The sequence below is a fragment of the Doryrhamphus excisus genome, linkage group LG7, assembly GCF_037039965.1.
Source record: "Doryrhamphus excisus strain RoL-2023G ecotype Guam linkage group LG7, RoL_Dexc_Guam_v1.1, whole genome shotgun sequence".
Classification (NCBI taxonomy): Eukaryota; Metazoa; Chordata; class Actinopteri; order Syngnathiformes; family Syngnathidae; genus Doryrhamphus; species Doryrhamphus excisus.
Genome location: NC_136363.1, coordinates 2,532,595 through 2,546,649, shown reverse-complemented (window position 1 = coordinate 2,546,649; position 14,055 = coordinate 2,532,595). Strand labels below are relative to the sequence as shown.

At 41.0% G+C, this 14,055-nt stretch overlaps 1 protein-coding gene across 3 annotated transcripts in view; it reads right to left on the bottom strand.

Annotated features, from left to right (window-relative positions):
• Positions 1-14,055, bottom strand: part of phf14 (PHD finger protein 14) — a 58,545-nt gene that overhangs the window by 27,149 nt on the left and 17,341 nt on the right. For 2 of the 3 annotated variants that reach the window (XM_078791895.1, XM_078791897.1), the window contains exons 13-16: positions 10,625-10,756; positions 8,017-8,179; positions 4,284-4,346; positions 1,348-1,469 (exon numbers count right to left, since the gene is read on the bottom strand). In XM_078791895.1, coding sequence (XP_078648021.1) covers positions 1,348-1,469; positions 4,284-4,346; positions 8,017-8,179; positions 10,625-10,756 — 480 coding nt within the window. The remainder of the gene's footprint in view (positions 1-1,347; positions 1,470-4,283; positions 4,347-8,016; positions 8,180-10,624; positions 10,757-14,055) is intronic. The other variant, XM_078791896.1, reaches the window with a different exon arrangement.

The following is a 14,055-nucleotide window of genomic DNA, read 5'->3' as shown; positions in this document are numbered from 1 at the left end:
CATGGATGCATGGATGGATGAAGGGGTGGATGGATGGATGGATGGAGGGGTGGATGGATGGATGGATGAAGGGGTGGATGGATGGATGGATGGATGAAGGGGTGGATGGATGGATGGATGAAGGGGTGGATGGATGGATGGATGGATGGATGAAGGGGTGGATGGATGGATGGATGAAGGGGTGGATGGATGGATGGATGGATGGATGGATGAAGGGGTGGATGGATGGATGGATGGATGGATGAAGGGGTGGATGGATGGATGGATGGATGGATGAAGGGGTGGATGAAGGGGTGGATGGATGGATGGATGAAGGGGTGGATGGATGGATGGAAGGATGGATGGATGGATGAAGGGGTGGATGGATGGATGGAAGGATGGATGGATGGATGAAGGGGTGGATGGATGAATGGATAAAGGGGTGGATGGATGGGTGGAGGGATGGATGAATGGATGGATGGATGGATGAAGGGGTGGATGGAAAAAGGGGTGTATGGATGGAAAAAGGGGTGTATGGATGGAAGGATGGATGGAAGGATGGATGGAAGGATGGATGGATGGATGGATACTTTATTCATCTCCAAGAGAAATCCCTAACAGGCCGCATTCAAGCAGGAAACAGCAATGCTTTACTAATGAATATAGTTTGCAAAACCATGCTTATGAGTAAAGCCGTAAAATTTGAAGCGCTGCTCATTCCTGATGAATACTGACATTTCCCAAATACCACCAACCAACCACCAACTTTTTCCTGTCTGGTCTGAATGATTCATCAACACAAAAAGGGTAGAGAAGGAGACGAGAAGGAGACGAGAAGGAATGACATGAACAATGCCATTGTTATCCATTCCTTCCTACGGCCATATTACATTCTTAACGCATGCACACGTTTGATGACAATGACGACCATGTGATGTAAAATGTGTGAAAATGTGCTGACAAGGTATTTTGTCCAGTTGCCCTGCTTGTTAATTCCACCCCCCCCCCCAACTCCTCCAAAGCCCCGAGCGTAAAATTGCAATATCAAAGTACAATCGGCTTTATTATGTCTTGCACCTGGAATCCCCAGAAAGCAGCAGACTAAATTGTGCTATTCATTCCACCTTAATGAAGTGTGCAAATGTATGTGGCAGGTCAATACAGAGGACCTGGAGAAGAGATAGGGGCCAGACGCATATTTCTGTTGAGCCCAGGCGCTAGAAACCTAATGAAGATTGAACTTTAATCATCAAGACGATATGCCTGTGACGCGCACGCGCACACACACGCGTGTCGAAGAAAAAAAACACACACACACACGGAGCACATGTCCAACCTTACGCCCATCTTTGACCCACATACACTCACCTCACCAGATTCTCATTGTCACCCGAACCTTTACAGGTTGTGCACTCGGTCCTGGTGTCGTCTGCTTTGGGTTTTTTCAGCACGGCGGACTGCCGCTGCCTTCGCTCCCTTGGCACTGGTTCCTATGGAAACACAGCTGATGAGAATCAAGTCCTGGCTGCTTCTAATTGGAAATGGAAAAGAAGTACTCCGTAGGTACTAGGTACTCCATAGTCATGGGTTCTGTATGTACCACGGTTTTTAAAGTGACAGTTTGGTTCATTTTGGCTATAGTAGGGGAACATTGCTTAGCTATGGCAATATTTAAAATGGAACCCTTTTAGTGGGGAATACTTGCATAAACATTATTATTATTATTATTATTATTATAATGTAAAAAAAAATTTGCATGGAAACTTTACAACCTTAATATAAATGTATATCTGACTGAAAAACAGGCTGCACAGCGTCCGAGTAGTTAGCAAACAGGCCACACAGCAAGGAGACCAGGGTTCAATTCCGCCCTCGGCCATCTCTGTGTGGAGTTTGCATGTTCTCCCCGTGCATGTGTGGGTTTTCTCCGGGTACTCCGGTACTCCCACATTCCAAAAACATGCTAGGTTAATTGGCGACGTCCAAATTGTCCATAGGTATGAATGTGAGTGTCTTACTGAGAACAAACACTTTGCTAACAGCACTCGATTCATCACACTGCAACTTAATACTTAAAAGATGTATAAACAAATATACAGACATGCCGAATAGTTAGCATGTAGTCCACACAGTTTGGACATCGGGAAGACGTGGGTTCGATTCTCATTGTGGAGTTTGCATGTTCTCCCCGTGCATGTGTGGGTTTTCTCCGGGTACTCCGGTTTCCTCCCACATTCCAAAAACATGCTAGGTTAATTGGCCACTCCCAAATTGTCCATAAGTATGAATGTGAGTGTGAATATCTTACTGAGAACAAACACTTTGCTAACAGCACTTGATTCATCACACTGCAACTTAATACTCAAAAAGGTGTATAAACAAATACACAAACATGCCCCAAACATGCTGAATAGTTAGCATGTAGTCCACACAGTTAGGAGATCGGGAAGATGTGGGTTCGATTCTCATTGTGGAGTTTGCACGTTTGCCCAAAAACATGCTAGGTTAATTAGCCACTCCAAATTGTCCATAGGTATGAATGTGAGTGGGAATATCTTACTGAGAATAAACACTTTGCTAACAGCACTCGATTCATCACACTGCAACTTAATACTCAAAAAGGTGCATAAACAAATACACAAACATGCCCCAAACATGCCGAATAGTTAGCATGTAGTCCACACAGTTAGGAGATCGGGAAGACGTGGGTTCGATTCTCATTGTGGAGTTTGCATGTTCTCTGCAAAAACATGCTAGGTTAATTAGCGACTCCAAATTGTCCATAGGTATGAATGTGAGTGTGAATGGTTGTTTGTCCAAAAACATGCTAGGTTAATTGGCCACTCCCAAATTGTCCATAAGTATGAATGTGAGTGTGAATATCTTACTGAGAACAAACACTTTGCTAACAGCACTTGATTCATCACACTGCAACTTAATACTCAAAAAGGTGTATAAACAAATACACAAACATGCCCCAAACATGCTGAATAGTTAGCATGTAGTCCACACAGTTAGGAGATCGGGAAGATGTGGGTTCGATTCTCATTGTGGAGTTTGCACGTTTGCCCAAAAACATGCTAGGTTAATTAGCCACTCCAAATTGTCCATAGGTATGAATGTGAGTGGGAATATCTTACTGAGAATAAACACTTTGCTAACAGCACTCGATTCATCACACTGCAACTTAATACTCAAAAAGGTGCATAAACAAATACACAAACATGCCCCAAACATGCCGAATGGTTAGCATGTAGTCCACACAGTTAGGAGATCGGGAAGATGTGGGTTCGATTCTCATTGTGGAGTTTGCACGTTTGCCCAAAAACATGCTAGGTTAATTAGCCACTCCAAATTGTCCATAGGTATGAATGTGAGTGGGAATATCTTACTGAGAATAAACACTTTGCTAACAGCACTCGATTCATCACACTGCAACTTAATACTCAAAAGGTGCATAAACAAATACACAAACATGCCCCAAACATGCCGAATAGTTAGCATGTAGTCCACACAGTTAGGAGATCGGGAAGATGTGGGTTCGATTCTCATTGTGGAGTTTGCATGTTCTCTGCAAAAACATGCTAGGTTAATTAGCGACTCCAAATTGTCCATAGGTATGAATGTGAGTGTCAATGGTTGTTTGTCTATATGTGCCCTGTGATTGGCTGGCCACCAGTCCAGGGTGACAAAGACAGCTGGGATAGGCTCCAGTGGCAGAAAATGAATGAATGAATGGACCCAGACTTTCTTTTCAACATATTTACGGTTTTCACATGACCGTTATTAGCTTGAATCTCCAAAATATTAGCCACATATACTAAGTACAAAGTGTGTATCCTTATCCTCTTACAGACCTCCCGCATCCCAAGGGAGGCGCGGGATATGCAGCCCACACCCTCACCCACAATTAATCAGAATTTAGATTGATGCCAGACTGTCAAGGCTGACAACACTTTTCAACATTACATGAAAGTCAGGGAAGGAAGACTGGGTGGATTGGTCAATCAGTCCCCGGGGGCAATTTGCATTGTTGGGGAGGAAGTCAAACCCGTTCATGGTAAACAATGGCCTCCGCCGAGATGCTTTGTCTGTTCATTACATTCATGGACAGAATTTGTAGGTGCAGCCAATAGATAAAGGGTACAGGGATTTTTTTTTTCCTTGCCCTGCCTTCAGACTACTTTTGAGAGATAAATAAATTCCAGGGCTTATGACATATCAATAAGTCATCCTATTTTCTATGCATCGTTTTCGTTGAATGTCTATATGTGTGTGTGTGTGTGTGTGTGTGAGAGACAAACCTCCATTTTGTCGTCTCCGTCTTCACTGATAGGGATTATCTTTCTTTTCTGCCCTCTGGTTCTCTGTGAAACACAACAATTTTAACATTTAAATGCCGCATGTAGAAGGAAATTATCAGCCCGGATTGTGTTTGGTAATCTTCATCAGCAAGAATGCGCGGTTCTCCGGTTCGACTTCTTGCTATTGTTCGGCTACTGTCTTCAGGAATTGAAAGATCGACTTTGTTAATTATTTTTGGAGAAATTAAATGTGGGTGATTTTGACACTGATTATCCGAGAAAGACCCCCCCGCACCCCCAGACACAAAAGATGTTGGGGAAGTTTTTCAAGCGCTAATAAACGTATAGAACACATTGTCAAAACAATTCCATCTGTCGCCTTTGGCTCACTGTCATGTGGCAGATGGCGGGATACTTAACATCAAGATTGCTATCCCTAAACATCCTCCATCCTTGCAAACACTTGTGGTTTTATTTCATAGTGGGTCACTTATGCAATGGGGGGTGGGGTATGGGGGGGTACGCTTCATTAGCCACTGAGTAACTATTCATTCATTCATTTTCGAGGGGGATGCTGGAGCCTATCCAAGCTGTCTTTGGGGGAGAGGCGGGGCACACCCTGGACTGGTGGCCAGTCAATCACAGGGCACATATAGACAAACAACCATTCACACTCACATTCATACCTATGGACAATTTGGAGATGCCAGAAGGTGGAATCAAACTCAGTTCTCCTAGCTGTGAGGTCTGCGTGCTAACCACTAGGTTTGCCGTGCAGCGCCTGCCTATGAAAATGGCAAAAATGCTACAATGCTAACATGCTAATGTTAACATGTTAACACCTACCATGATAGTGCTAAGTGTTCATATCAAGTGTCTACCCATGAAAACAGATAAAAATGCTACAGGTACTTCCTGGACTGGTGGCCAGCCAATCACAGGGCACATATAGACAAACAACCATTCACACTCACATTCATACATATGGACAATTTGGAGTCGCTAATTAACCTAGCGGGCTGCATGGTGATCGAGTGGTTAGCGCGCAGACCTCACAGCTAGGAGACCAGGGTTCAATTCCATGGGTTCCGTGGGTTTTCTCCGGGTACTCCGGTTTTCCTCCCACATTCCAAAAACATGCTAGGTTAATTAGCCACTCCAAATTGTCCATAGGTATGAATGTGAGTGTGAATGTCTTACTGAGAACAAACACTTTGCTAACAGCACTCGATTCATCACACTGCAACTTAATACTCAAAAGGTGTATAAATAAATACACAAACATGCCGAATGGTTAGCATGTAGGCCACAGAGTTAGGAGATCGGGAAGACGACAAAAACATGCTAGGTTAATTAGCCACTCCAAATTGTCCATAGGTATGAATGTGAGTGTGAATGGTTGTTTGTCTATATGTGCCCTGTGATTGGCTGGCCACCAGTCCAGGGTGTACCCCGCCTCTCGCCCGATAGGCTCCAGCACCCTCGCGACCTTTGCGAGGAAAAGCGGCAGAAAATGAACGAATGAATGAACAATTAACTTAGCATGTTTTTTGGAATGTGGGAAGAAACCGGAGTACCCGGAGAAAACCCACGCATGCACGGGGAAAACATGCAAACTCCACACAGAGATGGCCGAGTGTGGAATTGAACTCGGTGATAATGATGATGATGATCGGATGATAGCGCCATCTTAAATACGCATAAATGCCATTTGATGACATGTTTTTTCAACTGATGCCAACACGTTTTTAAGGACGCGATGGAAGGTTTACAGGGGCAGAGCCGTAATTGCAGAGATTGGGTCGGTAAAAAACTGCACCCAATTCAACCGTTGACTTAACTTTATTGCTGCAGGACAATCGACGACGGCGGACGGTGTTAATCGTAAAAAGAAGTCGGCGCCACTTAGATTACAGATGCTTCCTGACTAAATTCACCTCGGCTTTTTACACCGCTACTTGTACGCCTCCATTGACAAGAATACACGCCGCTGTAACGTTTAACAGTAGAAAAGTTTCCTCTCGTCCCAGAGGAGTGGGAGAAGGTCAAATATTGACAGTCGTGGAAAAAAACAAAAAAAACAAAAGGAAGGTGAAAGATTACCCTGCCACTGCCACCAAAGCTGTCAGATAGCAATCTTGAGTGTCTCTTGAGGAAGTGGGAGGGAAGCTCTATATCACTGAATCAAAGCATGGTAGGCTACGATAAGTAGGATCCAGGGAGGGGTGGGTAAGGGTTTTTCTACTTTGCAGTAAACACAAAGTATAGCGGCGTGGGCCAGACACGGTCCAGAAATATAGGAGTCTTTAGGACACAACTTGACTGAAAAATCACACGGTCATGACTTAAGCAATGCGTCACAACACATCAGTTTGTTCACATAATTCTTTTATGAAACAAACTAGTTCATAAACGGTCATTTATCGTATTTACATGACAGAATATCACTTCTCAATAGCTCACTGAAATGAGCAGGCTGGTGACTTAACCTTCCTTTACGATTATTACAGTTTTCTCATTAAGAGGCTAACAAGGAAACAAAAACACCCATGTGAAAAAGATTGTTTTAAAATATGTTTTAGTCCACTGTATTACTTTATTATTAACTTATATTTAATTTGAATATGGAGTACTTGCACCCCCTCTCCTAAAAGTTCTGATACTTTGTTGTAAAAGTTTGATCACCGCCCGTTGAGCTTGGATATTATGTAATCGGCCATCTTGGCAGTCAAATTCATTCATTCACTAATCAGAGCGTAAAAATAAAAATATCTTGAATGCATTTGAATTGCTACTCTCCAGCTGGTGCTGATGCTGTCAAAAAATATACCCCCCCCCCACTATTATGAAATGTGGTGTAGAATAAAACTGCATAGAAGCAACAGCAAAACAGTCGGTATCAGCCTTGGACCTGGACTGGAGAATAAGAACATTTGGATGGTTAGCGCGCAGGCCTCACAGCTAGGAGATCCGAGTTCAATTCCTGTGTAGGAGTCCAACATCTCTGTGTAGGAGTTTTCAGTTCTCACAGTGCATACTTGGGTTTTCTCCGGGTACTCCCACATTCCAAAAACATGCTAAGTTAATTAGCGACTCCAAATTGTCCATAGGTATAAATGTAAGTGTGAATGTCTTACTGAGAACAAACACTTTGCTAACAGCACTCGATTCATCACACTGCAACTTAATACTCAAAAGTTCTATAAACAAATACACAAACATGCCCCAAACATGCCGAATGCTTAGCATGTAGGCCACACAGTTAGGAGATCGGGGAGACGTGGGTTCGATTCTCATTGTGGAGTTTGCATGTTCTCCCCAAAAACATGCATAGTTAGCTTAATTCACCACTCCAAATTGTCCATAGGTATGAATGTGAGTGTGAATGGTTGTTTGTCTATATGTGCCCTGTGATTGGCTGGCCACCAGTCCAGAGTGTACCCCACCCCAAAAGACAGCTGGGATAGGCTCCAGCACCCCCCGCGACCCTCGTGAGGACAAAGCGGTAGAAAATGAATGAATGAATGTGAGTGTGAATGTCTTACTGAGAACAAACAGCACTCGATTCATCACACTGCAACTTAATACTCAAAAGATATTAAGTCCAGGGTGACGAAGACAGCTGGGATAGGCTCCAGCACCCCCTACGACCCTCGTGAGGATAGATAAGCGGTAGAAAATGAATGAATGAATAAATGAACATATTTGAAGTTCACATAAGATAAGTACGTACTGAGCCTCTCACTTGAGACTTCTTGGGCTCTGGCGACATCTCTTGCGGGATGAATTTGATGGGCCCTTTAATCTGCCTCCTGGACCTCTTGGTACCATCGGGTAGTGTCTCCATAGCAATGTCAGCCTCATCGCTGCTGGCCTGGTCACACTCTGAGCATTGCCTGATGAAATAGAACGGATGTTAATATCAGTCAAATAGTCAAATATCGCAGAACTACTCGAGGATACGTACATCATTCCTGTGATTTGATGACATTTTTTTTTCCCTGAATGAAACTATGAATATGGGAAAAAAATGCTGTTAAATGCCAGCCTCAGTCATGATCTATTTGGGTGTTCGAACATTTTCCAGCCGGGGCCCCATAGTGAAAAAATGAAAGGATGCACGCTCATTGGGAATAACTCTCAATTTGTAGGCACATCCATCCATTCACTCCACAATTAGCCAAATGTTTTCACATCTTCTAAGTCGTTGGCAACCATCTTATATTAATGAGTGAAAGCAAAAAGCCAAATTAGTATTTTTTTTTCCCCCAGACATCAAATAGCAGCAACCACAAATCACCCAGCAACAATTTGTCCAAACAAGAAGCTCTTCCTGACATTTACAGCGTCCATCAACTGTTATTCCTACTCCCACTAAATGTCAGAGCTATTATTGAAAAACAAACCGTGGCTATAATCATACTTTTTCTTTGTATTATTACAACGACTGAAAACCACAGAATCAAAAGTAGTATAAATCATTGTAGCATACATTACCCAAGCAGCGGCTTTTTAAACTACTGTAACTATGTAAAATTTGGCCTGTTGGGCATTGTTTGAATTTGAACGATTTAATAATAATAATAAATAATTTATATTTAATAAATAATTTATATTTAATATATAATTTTATATTTAATATATAATTTTATATTTAATATATAATTTTATATTTAATATATAATTTTATATTTAATATATAATTTAATTTAATAATTTAAATCACACTTTACATAATAAATAATTTATATTTAATATATAATTTTATATTTAATATATAATTTTATATTTAATATATAATTTTATATTTAATATATAATTTTATATTTAATATATAATTTAATTTAATAATTTAAATCACACTTTACATCAAATAAATGATCTCAAAATGCAATTTTTTGGATTTAATATTTAGGTTCGACTCCGGTTCCTAACAATTCTCCATTTCGGTGCTTTTTAGAGGTTGGTCATAAAAGTTTGCAGACTTTAACTTTGAATTTTATACAAGGGCTATTTTTTTAGTATTTAAGTATATAAATATCAAACCATTAAATGTCATGAAGTTCGTTTTCACATGAGTATACTTTCACAATGTTTAGTACTTTTGAAATGAATTATACCATAATTCCAGTTATAGAAGCCGCTACTTTTTTCTTACATTTTAAATCCTGCGGCTAAACTCGTGAACTTTCCTTTAATTCACGACTAAACTCGTGAATTTTCCTTTAATTCACGACTACGGTCTGCGTAGCTAAGCTTCTCAACCCACTGGAAATCATAGGAACTAATTATTCAATATAACAGTCTTAGTGTCATCTTACAAAGAACGCAAAACTCACACCCCAAAGCTAGCTAAGATATATACAAAACAAATCCCAACACAAAATAACAAAGTTTTTGTCCCAGCAAAGCATTTTTTGGTTATGGCTGCCTCCCACCAGAGGGAGCCAGAAAAGATCAGAGAGAGGCTGACATCATTGCAGCACCCCGACACCCTTATTTTGTTAACACAACTAAACAGGAAATAGGCCAAATCACTTTTATTGTGAAAGCTAGCATCCTAAAGATCGTAACGTGGACATTGGTGAATTTACTCCCGTCACAATTGTTGGATCATGCATCAAAACTGGGGAGAAAAATAAAGCAGGGGTCTCAAACTCAATTTACTTGAGGGGCCAATGGAGCTAGGGTCTGGGCGAGACTGGGCCGCATCAGGTTTTCCAAAAAAAAAAAAACACACAAAAAAAACTGCATTTATTAAAAACAGAAAAATTAATAAATTTTGCTTTGGTTTTGATTTTCTACAAGAAAAGCTCTGATAAAACATTCCACTGTCCACATCTTACTTTTAATTTTTCTACACAAAATAAGATGAAAAATAAATTAAAAAAATCAAGAATAAAGAAAATCAATCGGTAATAAATAAATAATATAATAATAATAAAACGGCAAATAATAAAAACTTAAGAAACCACATATAGTTGGTGGGCAAACTAGAGAGCTAGCGACCTAAACGGTAAGCCTTCAAGTTATTTCCTTTAAACTTAAATAGCCAAAAACTTACCACTTCCACACGGATAGGGAGGATAACTATTAACAGTTATTTAACCTTTAACATGAACATTAATCAAACGTAATTAATTTTTCCGAGTACATGATACCATACAGCATCCATATCAAACTAACATTAAAATTTCATATCAAGGCGGGGGGGGGGGGGCCTCAAACTAGTGTCCTGCGGGTCACATTTTGGCCCGCGGGCCGCGTGTTTGAGACCCCTGACCTAAAGGGTTAAGAGGTTATCGTTTGGCACCATGCTATTTTTATGATGGAGATCTCACCAGTAGCTGTTCTTGGTCTTCTTGGGCATGCGTGTCAGTGGAGGTTCCAGGCAACCTAAATGATAGTAGAGTTTGCAGGTATCACACAGCACCAGTAGATGTTGGTCTTGGTTCTTTTTACAGATGCCGCAGCTGCCAAAACATAATGTGTGTGAGCAACATCATTCAATTTTATTGGCAAAGTTTGGAAGGTATATCCACATGGAGGGACTATAAAACATTAGCCCCTTTTCCACCAACATTTCATCACTACATGCAGTTGCATGATTCCTTAGAATTTGTGTGGTTTGCATTTCAACCATGTGGCATCTTTTGGGTGTGAATTTGGAAAAATAATAAAGATAAGGATAAAGATAAAAATGTAATAGTTTTAAATAAAAAGGGATTATTTAGAACGATAATTATTGTTATTTTTATGGTTACCAATAATGAATCATAGTTGACGATTGAGGTAATCGAGCAAAATCATGAGGCTGGAGCACTATGGCCGGACAAAATTAAAAACCGTAGCACTGAACGAAATTGTCCAAGACCCGCCTGGTGCCTGACTGGACGACCAAAGGAACCACGTTTGTAATCTCCCCAAAAAATCTCTTCCAAAAAACATGCTAGGTTAATTGGCCACAGGTATGAATGTGAATGTCTTACTGAGAACAAATACTTTGCTAACAGCACTCGATTCATCACACTGCAACTTAATACTCAAAAGGTGTATAAACAATACTAATACTAATTTATACTGACACTAAAATACTATACTAAAATACTAATTTTGCAAGGGGGCGGCACAGCTAGGAGCCCAGGGTTCAATTCCACCCTCAGCCATCTCTGTGTGGAGTTTGCATGTTCTCCCCGTGCATGCGTGTTTTTTTTTTTTTCCGGGTACTCCGGTTTCCTCCCACATTCCAAAAACATGCTAGGTTAATTAGCGACTCCAAATTGTCCATAGGTATGAATGTGAGTGTGAATGGTTGTTTGTCTATATGTGCCCTGTGATTGGCTGGCCACCAGTCCAGGGTGTACCCCGCCTCTCGCCCAAAGACAGCTGGGATAGGCTCCAGCACCCCAGCGACCCTCGTGAGGAAAAAGCGGTAGAAAATGAATGAATGAATATTTTTTGCTGTCAGCCACAGGGCACACAGCTAGGAGACCCGAGTTTGATTCCACCCTCTGTGTGTATTTTACATGTTCTCCCCGTGCGTGCGTGGGTGGGTTTTCTCCGTGTACTCCGGTTTCCTCCCACATTCCAAAAAAACATGCTAGGTTAATTGGCGACTCCAAATCGTCCATAGGTATGAATGTGAGTGTGAATGTCTTACTGAGAACAAACACTTTGCTAACAGCACTCGATTCATCACACTGCAACTTAATACTCAAAAGCTCTATAAACAAATACACAAACATGCCCCAAACATGCCGAATGCTTAGCATGTAGGCCACACAGTTAGGAGATCGGGGAGACGTGGGTTCGATTCTCATTGTGGAGTTTGCATGTTCTCCCCAAAAACATGCATGTTAGCTTAATTCACCACTCCAAATTGTCCATAGGTATGAATGTGAGTGTGAATGGTTGTTTGTCTATATGTGCCCTGTGATTGGCTGGCCACCAGTCCAGGGTGTACCCTGCCTCTCGACTGAAGACAGCTGGGATAGGCTCCAGCATCCCCCTACGACCCTCGTGAGGATAAACGGTAGAAAATGAATGAATGTATGGAATACATAGTCAGAATATCGCCGCCATGATCTTTAAGAGAAGACTGATGCGGCTAAGTCACATGACCGCCTACCAAAATGACTATTATATAGTGAACTGACCACTTGAGGTAGAAGATAAGATACAAGGACATCTCCAAAAGAGATCAGACAGACAGCAAACAGCAATCGGGACCGGCTGACAAAAGACAGAACAAGATGAGAATCAACGGTAGGAACAGAACACGTGTGTCGCAGTTCCAGGAAGTCAATGCAAAAAAAAAAAAAAAAGGAAAGGAACGCCACATTGTCATATCACCAATCAACAGTGACCAACGTATGCTAATTTAGGAACAGGATATGGAAATCAAACATCATCAGAATCAGAAAGACGCTCCAAGACTAAATGTTGCCGGACCGTCTGTCGGGACGATAGGAGATACGGTGCTATTATTAGTCTGGTATCTGGTGTGACCACCATTTGCCATTTGGATTCCTCCTCCTCCAAACAAGGCTGCACTTTTACAATTGCAGGGGTTGAAGGTGGGATGCTGTCTGAATCCACGCCAGGCGGTAACGTGATGTTATGGTTACAATTACCAGTAAAACAGTCAAGAAAAATAGCATAATAGAGGATTAGTGACTGGGAGGTAGGTCTTTAGCTCCACGGAAAAACTAAACATTTCCTATTTTTGCCTTATTGTAGTGTAAATACACGATTCTTACATCCATAAAACACTTTCTTGGAGTGGAACGCATCACATTTTTTTTAAAATCCCATGTATATGTGGTGGAAAAGGGGCTAGTTATCTTAATTTCACCAAAAAACAAATCAAATTCAGTGTGTAAAATACATATAACATATGCACTTTAAAGTAATAGTTCATATTTTCTTTACATTAATTTGTAAATTCCCCATCAGCAGTGTAGTGCATCAGCAGTGATGACCCCCCCCCCACCGCCACCACCACCACTTTGTTCAGTGAGCCGACTTCGGGTTGTTTTTTAGTGTTGAAGAAGTGGTTTCACTTTTTTTTGACAAGGGGGTTAGTATGTCGTTTTTTCTGTTTTTTTTCTTATTTTTTTCAACTTGCTTCTAATGCACTTTTTTTGGTCAAAAAACTAGGGAAACCTCACACTTACTCAACAGGGGCCCCAGAAGCACCCAAAAACGGCATAAAATGGCGGTGTTGGACGACGCCGATTTTTGACAAAAATCATAAGGGGTTAGTATGCAGTTTTTTTCATTTCTTTTTAATTTTTTTTCAACTTGCTTCTAATGCATTTTTTTGGTAAAAAAAAAACAAAAAAAAAAAAAACAAGGGAAAACTCACACACGCTCAACAGGGCTCCAGTAGTACCCAAAAACGGCATAAAATGGCGTTTTTTTTAGGACGTTGATTTTTGCCAAAAATCATAAGTTGTATGTCGCTTTTTTCAACTTGCTTCTAATGCAGTTTTTTTGGTAAAAAAAAAAAAAAAACAAGGGAAAACTCACACACGCTCAACAGGGGCCCCAGAAGCACCCAAAAACGGCATAAAATGGCGGTGTTGAACAGCACCGATTTTTGACTAAAATCATGTTGTTTTTTTCAGTTTTTTTCAACCTTCTTCTAATGCAATTTTTTGGTCAAAAAAACAAGGGAAACCTCATACTTACTCTACAGGGGCCCCAGAAGCACCCAAAAACGGCATAAAATGGAGGTGTTGGACGGTGCCGATTTTTGACAAAAATCATG